The sequence below is a fragment of the Aphelocoma coerulescens genome, chromosome 1, assembly GCF_041296385.1.
Source record: "Aphelocoma coerulescens isolate FSJ_1873_10779 chromosome 1, UR_Acoe_1.0, whole genome shotgun sequence".
Lineage (NCBI taxonomy): Eukaryota > Metazoa > Chordata > Aves > Passeriformes > Corvidae > Aphelocoma > Aphelocoma coerulescens.
The window spans coordinates 27,896,880-27,909,780 of NC_091013.1; the positions used below are offsets into that span (position 1 = coordinate 27,896,880).

Here is a 12,901-nt window from a genome sequence, read left to right on the forward strand (position 1 = left end):
GCATGTCTGAAATATTTTTATTAATGCTGAAAGTTGCTGTGGTAGAGGTGACTGAGAAGTGTCCAATGGAATTATTTTCTTCAGGGAGACTTAAACTTTGGCATAATTTGGGCACTCTCCCTGTAATGAAAAATCAGTGATGTGTGAAAGAGAGATCTTGGACTCTTAGGGACACTGACATTTTGTGAAGGAAAAGCAAAATATATGACATGGAAAAGGCTGAAGATCATTAAGTTCCATTGCAAGTAATTACAGTTCCATGCGAAAAACAAGAGAGGTATCAGACATTTTCTTCTTATAATCTTCATCAAATTTCTCATTCTGTGCCACAGTGAAATGATTCTTCCAGTCTGCAACAGTCCCTAAAAAACAGAAAAGCAAAAAAAAAGAAAAGATTAATTCATCAGTATTTCCTGAAGCTCATTATCCATGACTTATCAGATACTTGTACTTCAATGCTTATTTCAAAACAGAATGACAACCAGAGTTGATGTCACTAACAAACCTCAGTACCTTTTCTCATGAATGGGGAAATGGAGTGATCCATTATTCCTTGAAAGTCTTTAGTGTAGTTTGCCATGGGATTGTCCTTCATTACCTCAAATGAGGTGCTATGGACTATTTTGTTTAGAACCTCCTGACTCAGATCCTTCTCCAGGAACTTTGCAATCTTCTGAATTTCTTGCTTTGGATTCTGCAGAGACAATTACAATGGGATAAGATGGGGAGCTCGGAAAGGCAAAGAAATCAAACATAGTGTTAGAGCTGCAGTTCTCAGACAGAGAAGATCAGGTCTGATAAGAAGATCAGGTAATACAAAACTGTTGCTTGTAGTTAGTATCTACTAGACTTACATACTTCAGAGCTCTATAAACATATGTTCTGCCTTTTACCTCCTTCATATCTTCATAGAACAGATAGAGAATACGGTGCTTATCTTTTGCCTTCCACCATCCTTTTACGTGGTCATACCAGGAACCCCAGAGGACTGAAAAAGAAGTAATAGAAGCAGCAGCTATAAATGCCCCAACTGTCTTTAACACATGTAGCACTCATGTTTCCCTCTTAACCAGTACCTGTGAATTTCCAAGCTGGTTTTGAATCCCTATGGCTGTGATAATAAGCACTGCTGTGCTCTGTGCTTATTACAGCATTTTTGCTATTAATCCCTCAGGTGTATGGATGCTCAGAGCAGGATTCATGTGTAATTTTAGAGGGCAACAAATGCAAATGCATTATGGTCAATGGAAACACGCATTTCCAGTATTCATTTGATCAGCTGGACAAGGCTTGTCTTAATTGTCCCTGCTTTGAGCAGGGCAGGGGTTGGGACCATATGGACAACAAAATTCCATTGTGTTATTCTATGATTCTACCTGGTTTAAATATTTGCTATGCTGTCAAAAGTGCCTGCTTCTCTCCAGCAAGTGTCAAAATGATTAGCTAAGACAGAAGTAGATATGTTCTAGATGTCTGCACTGGGACAGATGGCTGTTTGATCTGGTCAAACACAAGACATAAGGTCTCCTTTGGACGTGAGATTCTTATGCTGGCCCAGCCACTGTATTTCTAGGCCTACATGGCAGTAAAAATATTAATGACCAAAGGAAGCTTTAATGACCCAAACTGTAAACTGACACACACTTGACCAGGTTTTGTTTCTTGGATATCCTGTGATATCAGCACCTCTTTTAGAAAAGGATGAATCAGCTTCTGGGGTTGCCTGCCCTTAGTTAGATAACTGTCTTTGTTCAGATGCCTGATTTTTAGATACATTAATTTAGGTATAAAGACTCCCTTATCTCAAATTCACACTGCACATTTCTAGCAAAATTAACCCTCAATTTCTTTTTAAAATTTCTAATTTTATCAGGTTAGAGTAAAACCAATTAAACCATTGTTCCTTTTCAACTGGCTTCTTTTAATCTCAGAGACAAGAGATTAAGCCTGAAAATTGCCATGCATTTTTCTGAATGATAACAGAATAAAGAGTAGTTGGTTTTTTTTCTCAAAATGGGAGCATAAAGGTAGATTTAATCCTTTGGGCAATAATAAAAACCTGTAAATGAAGAAAAATTATGACTGAAACACCTTCAGCATATATCCTTCCACAGTGTCAGAACTGGATTTCAAACCATAACTGAAATTAATAAATCAATGCCGTGCATTCTTAAAATGATCAAAATCTCTTATACAACTGATTGCAGTTAATCACCTTTTCCAGTCATGAATTTCTCCACAAACTCCTCCCAGGTTCCTGGATCAGGCAATCCTTTATTCATTCTGTGGAAATGGTAGTATGACACTAGGTTGTCTTTTGCATTTCTTGCCACATAGATTATCTTTATTGATATGAAAAGAGAGAGAGAGAGAAATTAACTTGCACATACTTATGTAGATATTGAGCATCTCCTGGAGTTTTCTCTTGGAGCCTGCTGGTAGAGGTTTAAGAGATTTTGCTTTGAAGCTGCCATTTTCTAAAATCCAGCTCAGGTAACTTAGTCACAACTTTAGATTTGCATGGACTTTGCACATTAAAGGGAAAATATTTTTGGAGACCTTTTGTTTTCACAGAGATTCTGGAAAACATATTCTGCCCTGGTTTGTATCACTTTCTTTGCCCGTGAAGTAGAGTAGGCCTCTTCAGCCTTACCTTACAGTTTTGTTCCCAGAAGGATGGAGGCAGCAGCTGCGCAGGCAGATGAGTTTTTATTGTTCGTGGAGATGGCATGGCTTCAGCTAACTCCAGACCTGTGGGATGTTTAATTATAAGATGTGAGTTGTTCTCTAAATTGCACTAGCACTTCTTTCCTGTGCTTATACATGTGATTGTGACTGTGACTTTTCAGCAGTTCACCTTGCATTGATCATTCATATTCACTTACATAGCAGTGTAACATACACAACATTACATAAGCATCTTCAGTGTTTCTAGAGAAAGTTTTATGTATGTATTTGAGTAAAAAAGGGGAAACACTGATTTGTATCTTCGTGCTTTCTTGGGTCCATACCTAACTCCTGCTCTCCAACGGATAGTGATGAATACTGATTTATATTTATCCAACCAAAGTTTGTCCTTTGCAGTGTTTAGTGATCTCCTTCCACCTTACAGGTAAGAAATTTTTGTTTCTTTCTAGGATACAAGAATATGACTGGCTGGCTAGACTTTGTGAATAGCACATAAAGAGAAACTAAGAGAATGACAGTGGATTTTCAGTAGCTATGGATATATGGGACTACTTGGGAATATCAGGTAATATTTGGAGATGTGCTATCTCTTCCCTTCTCCTTTTTAAACATCTGTCATGACCGCCATACTTTTTTTCCGTCATCGTCTATCATCCTCTGTCATCTATCATTTTTTTGTCTCTCCGTGTCAACATATTCTAGCTTATAAGACCAAAAGTAGCACTTCTGCAGAGCTAGTCAAGCTTTTCAGCTTCAAACCTGAGAGTCTGACTTAAAGATTTGTGTGGAAATGGAGGCCTTTCAGGGTGAGACTTTTGTAAGAAACTGCAAACCAGTGAGGCCTGATGGCTGCTTGAATGTCCCATAGCTTGTTTAGATGACTAGACCCTAGGACTGAGCAGTGGTTACTTGAAACAGTAACAAAACCACTGAAAACATTATCCATTGTAGGGTATGCCCATCCTCTGCCCTGGAGGGGAAGCCTGCTGAGATAGGGAAATTGCACAACCTCCCAGCAGAATCCCCCTGGAAAAGGCAGCCACCTTACAGTTATGGCAAGAGAGGACACAGACCCAGGATCCTCTTGGACACCTATGCAGATCCTTTGTAACCCATTGGCTTTCACCCTCTCACACCCACCCCTGTATCCCTATAAGATCTAGCCCTCTGCCCCTGTGGGATCAGAGAGCTTGTCCCTAGCCTCTGCTTCGCAGGGTGTGGACTAATAAAGCTGGCCCATGCGGAACTGCTGTATGGGTCTCTCATCTCTCTCCTCCTGGTCCGGCCTGGGGTTTGCCTCGCAGGACAAGAGCTGAAATCACTCCTGCTGAATCACTGAAGAGCTGACAGCCTGCTGAGACAGGCACCCCCTGCAAAGGCACCCCGGCGGCCGAGGGATCGCCGCAGACCTCTGAGAGACTGTTCCTTGCGGGACACTCTCTCTGGAGCTGTTTCCTGGGTCTGAGCCACAGACCCCATCCTGGCTGCTTTAATCAACCTTTTGGAAATATGTCCATGACATAGTTTTCTCTTCCATACAGGCTGTAATCACAGAATGGCATTCAATTGCCCCCATGTTGCCATTTTATAGGTATCTGCTTCTGGTTTAGGTACTGTGGAGTATCAAACACAGCTTCAGATACCATTCCAAAACATAATGGTCTTCAGTAGCACCTGAAGCTATCACATCTGCCAGCCTTGCAGCACCTTGAGTAGCACTAGATGTTTATGTTAAAGCAACTGAACTGCTCCTTAGTAGCCAAAATGGTGCTTAGTTCAAGAACAAGGCAAGTAGGACCTTTCCCAGGAAATTTGTGGCATCAGTACTAAGTGCTTGTTTTATTTCATTTCGTCTAAAAAAGAAATAATATTCACCTGAGTAACGTAGAGATGGAGGCTCTGGGATAAACCACTCAAGAAAAGGCTGGCGTTTGTAAGTAGTCTCACGTTTACACTTCTCAGTGTCTCCATTTTGTTGAACCATATCCACTATCTCCTGTGTCCATGTGGTACCTGAAAATGTCAAGTGTTTAGAGGTTTCCCTCCAGAATAGTAAAGTGTTTGTTCTTCCACGGAACTGAAAGCCAGAAGGATGGACTCTGTGCTAATGGGGGAAAGAATAGCATAGAAAATAATAGACAAAATGGAAAGAGAGTGTAATAGAGGCAAAATGCCAAATTAAGCATACAAAGATAATTCCCAAAGCACAATTTAAGGAATTCCATTTTAGACAGACTTCTTCTTGCTTAAAGAAATAGCCCCCACACCAGTACCGAAAAAAACACTGGGATAAGCTTACTATTGTTTGCAGAGAGGAATAAAACTCCCTTCTTTTATCCTTCACAAAAAATCTTTTTTTTTTTTCAATTTTGTTTTCATACTGAATTTGAGTAAAAAAATGCAATACCTGAACTTCGAGTAAAAATTTTATACAGCTTGAAAATATAAAAAAAGCGGCAGTATTTGCAAAGTTTCCATTTGAAACATGTTAATGAAAGTCTGAACAACATTTCATCTGCCTGAGCAGCTTCAACATTTTTTAAGAGTTACAGTATAGTGTATCTTGTGTGTTTCTTTCCTTTTATAGCTGTCAACACTGTGTTAACTACACCTCCTCTGAGGTACTGTGGCAGGTCAGCTAGAGAACAGGCTAAGGGATAAATTGGAAAGCAATTTGAGCAGGACATTCAGCCCTTCTTAAGATGCTTGTGTTGTTCACCTCAGACAGGTATGACATAATGTCACATGGAATCCTAACTTTAATTATTTTCAGTTTTTTTTTTCTTTCTCTCGGACCCATCTTAAAGACACAGAAAGGCATAGGATTCATGTCTGGCATAGGGCAGGTGATAGGGAATACAGTATCATACAGTCACTCCAGGACGAGTGGCTAGAAGGTTTTAATCCCAGCTGGATAAAATAATGTGGTTTTGCCTTCAGTATACAGAGAGCAAATCAAAAGCTTTCAAGTTTTACAAAACTTATGGTGGGTTTTTTTGTTAAAAACATTTTTTCCCCCCCCTACTGACAAAAAAGAAAGCCCTTAAAAATTGTTGCTAATTCAAGTAATTATTTTTTTATGATGATCAAATTCTCCCATATCTGTTCCTGAATCTCCAAAACTGTACATGTTTTTATTCATACAGAATTAATACTGATGCTTGTTATTTGTTGTTTTCTTGTGTAGTAAGAATAAATGGTCTGATGAAGAGGAGAAATATTGTCCAGGAACTGAGTAAAATACCAGATAGCTAATATTAATGGTGGTATTTTATTTTATTGGCCAAAATTACTAAATTAATTTGGTTATTTTAAAGAATTAATCAATTTTCAGAAATCACTACAAGCTTACACAACAAATCATTTCCCAAATATATGATATATTCCATAGTCATACAGTCAGTTTCTATCATTTCTTAGTAATGATCAGTTCTTTCTAGGCATTGTTAAATCACTGCATATTGGTGGAAAACTTCTATTGACACCATTAATATAAATGCATATAATCTCAGTTAAGGGAAACAATTATAGGTCATTAGACTTTGGCCATTTGCACTTCAGTAGTAACAGATGGTTGTTGCATCTGCCAAAGAAGTCAGAAGTTACTAGTCACAGCTGACACAGATTCATGTCTTCAAAATATGTCTAGTTTGGAGTTAAACAAATGTCAATCACAATAGAAAAACACAGATTTCAATCCCAACAATAACCACTATGCCAAACTTTTCTATTCTGTTTCCTACCCACACCAACCTGCTTTTGCATAGGTTGCGATGAGCACATCGTCAGGTCTGGCTTTGAACTTCCACACTTGGTCCCACATGCTGCCAATTGGCTGTGTGAGGGGAACACCTTCCACTTCAAATAATTCAGGTCGAATCACTGTCTCTTTCAGACTCAGATCTTTCATTTTATCCATGGCCAATGAGCACTGCATGAAGAAAGGCTTAGAATTAACATGGCTGCTCAAAAAAAAAATCTGAATTTCCTCATCTTGACGTCACTCTTATTGACTAAATTCCATGTCCTCTGATTTCTTTGGCCATGATTTGGCCTATCTGGATCCATATATAGACTCCTTAAAGCTGGATCTCACTTTCAGAAATGCTCGGTGTATTGCTAGTAGTAGTTCTCTGTGTCTCTAAAAATCATTCTGTTTACTAAGGTAAAAAAAGAGAAAAAAGTCATTATTCTCATATCAAACACATTTATGTAAAATTCTGATGGTTGGTATGAGGCCTTCTAAAGGCAAGAAAGAGTATTCAGAGGTGTGATTCAAAAGAAGGCAGAGAATAATAGCTGGCAATGAAATCAGCATACAGGACCCAACCCTTCCTCTGTGAAGAAAATAAACAGAAATGCCTGCTACCACCCTTTGTGCCTTATACTCACAAAAATATTTGCAGACTTTTTCTGTGTTTAGCTCCTGGATCTTTTCACTTGTGGAACTCTTTGCTGTATTTTGAAATATGTTGCCCATAAATAACCTGAACTAGATTGATAATTAACTAAAGGTTGTTAGACTTCAATTATGTAAATCAATCTGTTTTACAATAAGTAGTTATTGATTTCTGGATTTCTCCCAAGGAGACCTCTTAGGCATAACTTTCAGAGCTCCAGAGTCTGGTTAGAGGAAAGATCTGCTTAATGGGAGGCTACAGAAATAATCCCAATTAAAAATACCAGCCAGAAAAAAAGATATTTCGATCCCAACAGAAAACATTGCTAGAATATTTTCTTTAGTTTTCTTGTTTACTCACAGCAATTTTATACAGATTCAGTTGAGCGGAGTGAGATGTTGGATTGGTGGCTGGGCAGTCACTCGAGAAATTTTAAAAAAGTAGGAGAAAGAAACTTGCCAGAGAATTTTTCCTGCTTAAATGTCTTCAGTCCTTGGCTGTATTGATAACTACATAGGAACGTAAATCTTCAGGCATAAATAGGCTGAAAACTTGTGTGTGTGGAGATTCCATTCTTCCTATCAGTGTGAGGAGAGTAAAGGAGGAAGTGCAGCAGCAGCCAACAGCTGAGCAGTTTTTGTGGCATGGTTTATGAATCCTTTCTAATCCTGTGAAAGAAAAACACTTGGAATTCTCATCTAGAATCTCTCAGATTCTTTACTGGCAACAACAAAAAATGTCAGTCAATAGCTCCAGCAAGATTATTTTAATTTGTCTCTGTCATTGTCAACAGTCTTGGGATAATTCATTTTTTTACTAATATATAATCTAAATTGCAAACATCCCGTGTGTGCAGAGAAACTCTGCACTGAACTGTGGCTCAATGGACACAGGTCAGGCTCCAGTACAGTGCTAGAGACTGCTGATTCTCAGTCTGCTAGGGTCGTTTGTCTGTTCAGGTGTAAAGTCCCAGGTTATGGGAGGTGATATCTGTCCAGGGAATCTGCCCAAATCCTTCCACACACCCTGCCATCCAGGGACTGACTACTTTAGGGCGCATCAGAGTTTTGCCTCATCCCAAAAATGTTATTCTCTACTTCCCATCAGCAGGTGATCCAGCCACCTCCCAGGAAGCAGGGCTTCAGCCCACAGGTGGTTGCTGTATGTAAGCCTACTGCACTTATACTTACTAGCACTATGAGGGTGCTATGGGGAAAATGAAATCCATCTTGTGAATGGGGCATCCCCAGTTTCTCTGGGCAACCTGTTCCACTGTCTCACTACCCTCACAGTAAAGAATTTCTTCCTAACAACTAATCTAAACCTACTCTCGTACAGTTTGAAGTCATTCCCCCTTGTCCTGTCGCTACATGCCCTTGTCAAGAGTCTCTCTCCATCTTTCTTGTAGACTCCTTTCAAGGTACTGCAAGGCCACAATTAGGTCACCCTGAACCCTTCTCTTCTCCAGGCAGAGCAATTCCAATTCCCTCAGCCTTTCCTTATAGGAGAGGTGCTCCATCCCTCTAATTGTCTTGGTGGCATCCTCTGGACTTGCTCCATCAGGTTGAAGTCCTTCCTGCACTGAGGACCCCAGAGCTGGATGAAGCACTCCTGGTGGGGTCTCACCAGTGCAGAGTAAAGGGGCAGAATCATCTCCCTGAACGCGCGTCCCAGCCTCCATTGGATGCAGCCCAGGACACGTTTGGCTTTCTGGGCTGCAGGTGCACATTGCTATGTCATATCCAGGCTCTCATCCATCAGCACCCCCAAGTCCTTCTCCCCAGGGCTACTCTCCAGCTATCCATCAGGACTCTGAGCCACTGACCACTATCCTCTGGATGCTACTGTTCAAGCACTTTCTTATCCATCTAACAGTTCACCCATAAAATCCAACTCTCTCCAATTTAGAGACAAGGATTTTGGGGGAACTGTATCAAAGGCTTTACATAAGTCTGCAAAAATGACATCTGTAAACTTTCTCTTTTCCACTGATATGGTCACTCTGTCTTAGAAGGCCACCATGTTGGTCAGGCAGGGCTTGCCCTTGGTGAAGTCATACTGGCTGTCCCTAAGCACCTCCCTGTCCTCCATGTGCCTGAGCACAGCTTCTAGGGGGGGAAGCTTCATAGAGGTGAGGCTGACAGGTCAGTAGTTCCCAGGATCCTCCTTTCTACACTTTTTAAAGACAGGTACAATTTTGTCCTTTTCCCAGTCACCTGGGACTTCACCTGACTGCCATAGAGAGTGGCTTGTCAACTGCATCAGCCAATTCTGTTAGGATTCTGGGATGTATCTCTTTGGATCCCATGGACTTTTGTGTGTTCAGGATCCTAAGATAGTCATGAACCTGATTTTTCCTTACAGTGGGAGGGACTCTGTTCCCTCAGTTCCAATCCTGCTGACCATCGACTCAAGAGGTGTGGGAAGAGAGGTCGCCATTGGAGACTGAGGCAACTGATCTTGATGTCTCTGATTAGCTTGTTTACATTGGTGACCACCAGATGCAGTGTCACATCCCCTCTTGTAGGGTTGTCTATTCCCTAGCTTGAAGCACTCAAGCACTGAAGCAGCCAGACAGAAATCCACTGACCTGGCCTGTGGCTGTAATCTTTTTGCATGTCTCGAAGTTCTGATGAGGCCAGAGACTGTGTTGCTTCCTCTTTCTTTTTGAATTCTCTCACTCCTTCCTCCAATTTCTTTGTTGAAAAACCAGCTTCTTGATAAAACCCTTTGTCCTTTCCTTGCCCCCTTTCTAATTGATGATACAGATCCATTATTCTCCTTGTCAACTTTTCCACAATTACTGTTGTTGTTTGGATCCCTGTCTCAACCACGGTGCCCTCCAACATATTTTGTGTCCCTGCCTGTCACAATCCTGTGACAGTACTGAACTGTGACTCAATGGACACAGGTCAGGCTCCAGTACAGTGCTAGAGACTGCTGATTCTCAGTCTGCTAGGGTCGTTTGTCTGTTCAGGTGTAAAGTCCCAGGTTATGGGAGGTGATATCTGTCCAGGGAATCTGCCCAAATCCTTCCACACACCCTGCCATCCAGGGACTGACTACTTTAGGGCGCATCAGAGTTTTGCCTCATCCCAAAAATGTTATTCTCTACTTCCCATCAGCAGGTGATCCAGCCACCTCCCAGGAAGCAGGGCTTCAGCCCACAGGTGGTTGCTGTATGTAAGCCTACTGCACTTATACTTACTAGCACTATGAGGGTGCTATGGGGAAAATGAAATCCATCTTGTGAATGGGGCATCCCCAGTTTCTCTGGGCAACCTGTTCCACTGTCTCACTACCCTCACAGTAAAGAATTTCTTCCTAACAACTAATCTAAACCTACTCTCGTACAGTTTGAAGTCATTCCCCCTTGTCCTGTCGCTACATGCCCTTGTCAAGAGTCTCTCTCCATCTTTCTTGTAGACTCCTTTCAAGGTACTGCAAGGCCACAATTAGGTCACCCTGAACCCTTCTCTTCTCCAGGCAGAGCAATTCCAATTCCCTCAGCCTTTCCTTATAGGAGAGGTGCTCCATCCCTCTAATTGTCTTGGTGGCATCCTCTGGACTTGCTCCATCAGGTTGAAGTCCTTCCTGCACTGAGGACCCCAGAGCTGGATGAAGCACTCCTGGTGGGGTCTCACCAGTGCAGAGTAAAGGGGCAGAATCATCTCCCTGAACGCGCGTCCCAGCCTCCATTGGATGCAGCCCAGGACACGTTTGGCTTTCTGGGCTGCAGGTGCACATTGCTATGTCATATCCAGGCTCTCATCCATCAGCACCCCCAAGTCCTTCTCCCCAGGGCTACTCTCCAGCTATCCATCAGGACTCTGAGCCACTGACCACTATCCTCTGGATGCTACTGTTCAAGCACTTTCTTATCCATCTAACAGTTCACCCATAAAATCCAACTCTCTCCAATTTAGAGACAAGGATTTTGGGGGAACTGTATCAAAGGCTTTACATAAGTCTGCAAAAATGACATCTGTAAACTTTCTCTTTTCCACTGATATGGTCACTCTGTCTTAGAAGGCCACCATGTTGGTCAGGCAGGGCTTGCCCTTGGTGAAGTCATACTGGCTGTCCCTAAGCACCTCCCTGTCCTCCATGTGCCTGAGCACAGCTTCTAGGGGGGGAAGCTTCATAGAGGTGAGGCTGACAGGTCAGTAGTTCCCAGGATCCTCCTTTCTACACTTTTTAAAGACAGGTACAATTTTGTCCTTTTCCCAGTCACCTGGGACTTCACCTGACTGCCATAGAGAGTGGCTTGTCAACTGCATCAGCCAATTCTGTTAGGATTCTGGGATGTATCTCTTTGGATCCCATGGACTTTTGTGTGTTCAGGATCCTAAGATAGTCATGAACCTGATTTTTCCTTACAGTGGGAGGGACTCTGTTCCCTCAGTTCCAATCCTGCTGACCATCGACTCAAGAGGTGTGGGAAGAGAGGTCGCCATTGGAGACTGAGGCAACTGATCTTGATGTCTCTGATTAGCTTGTTTACATTGGTGACCACCAGATGCAGTGTCACATCCCCTCTTGTAGGGTTGTCTATTCCCTAGCTTGAAGCACTCAAGCACTGAAGCAGCCAGACAGAAATCCACTGACCTGGCCTGTGGCTGTAATCTTTTTGCATGTCTCGAAGTTCTGATGAGGCCAGAGACTGTGTTGCTTCCTCTTTCTTTTTGAATTCTCTCACTCCTTCCTCCAATTTCTTTGTTGAAAAACCAGCTTCTTGATAAAACCCTTTGTCCTTTCCTTGCCCCCTTTCTAATTGATGATACAGATCCATTATTCTCCTTGTCAACTTTTCCACAATTACTGTTGTTGTTTGGATCCCTGTCTCAACCACGGTGCCCTCCAACATATTTTGTGTCCCTGCCTGTCACAATCCTGTGACAGTACTGAACTGTGACTCAATGGACACAGGTCAGGCTCCAGTACAGTGCTAGAGACTGCTGATTCTCAGTCTGCTAGGGTCGTTTGTCTGTTCAGGTGTAAAGTCCCAGGTTATGGGAGGTGATATCTGTCCAGGGAATCTGCCCAAATCCTTCCACACACCCTGCCATCCAGGGACTGACTACTTTAGGGTGCATCAGAGTTTTGCCTCATCCAAAATTTTTCTTCTCTGATCCCAGGATGACACCAGATTCCTCAAGCTCCATAATAAGCTAACAGTGTTAATTATTAGTATGAAAGTTCAATGAGGGTGAACAGGGACCTTGTGAGCCTGACTAGTAAACCATCCACATCAATCCCAGATAGGAGACAGAGATGTGTTCCTTCATCAATTCTATATCTTCACAAAGCAGATACAGCACAGCAAGGCCAGCAATTCCCGGGGAAAACACAGAGACATTATTTGTATTAACACATTCGCAAAATAGAGAGAGAAGCAGTGCAGCCACCAAGCTCTGACCTGCACAGGAGCTTGCCACTTACTACCTGCTATAGCTACAGGACACTTAATACAAAACTGCTACCATGAGCCCCATGCTGGGTGCCAAAAGTGACTGTGGTGAGTTGATTTTTTCTGGATACCAGGTGCCCACCAAGTTGCTCTATCACTCCCCTACTCAACAGGACAGTGGGGAAGAAAATAAGAGGGAAAAATAGCTTCTGTGTTGAGATAATGCAGTTTGCTAAATCAAAAGCAAAGGTCATGTAAGCGAAAATCAAAAGATTTTATTCTCTACTTCCCATCAGCAGGTGTTGTACGGCATTTCCTGGGAATCAGGACTTCAGAACACATAGTGGTTGCTCTGAAAAGCAAGCACTGTAAATTAGGAATGCCCTCTCTTCCTCCTCCTTTC

The 12,901-nt window shown here is 42.1% G+C and overlaps 1 protein-coding gene across 1 annotated transcript; it reads right to left on the minus strand.

The window, feature by feature from the left end:
* SULT1C4 (sulfotransferase family 1C member 4) lies at nucleotides 1-7,167 on the minus strand. Its single transcript, XM_069005004.1, has 8 exons — nucleotides 7,081-7,167; nucleotides 6,442-6,619; nucleotides 4,564-4,701; nucleotides 2,654-2,751; nucleotides 2,216-2,342; nucleotides 894-988; nucleotides 514-694; nucleotides 1-362 (listed from the first exon to the last, which is right to left on the minus strand). Exons 2-8 carry the CDS (start codon nucleotides 6,605-6,607, stop codon nucleotides 250-252), a joined length of 918 nt encoding a protein of 305 aa, XP_068861105.1. The 5' UTR covers nucleotides 6,608-6,619; nucleotides 7,081-7,167; the 3' UTR covers nucleotides 1-249.
* Between the last annotated feature and the right edge of the window lie 5,734 nt (nucleotides 7,168-12,901).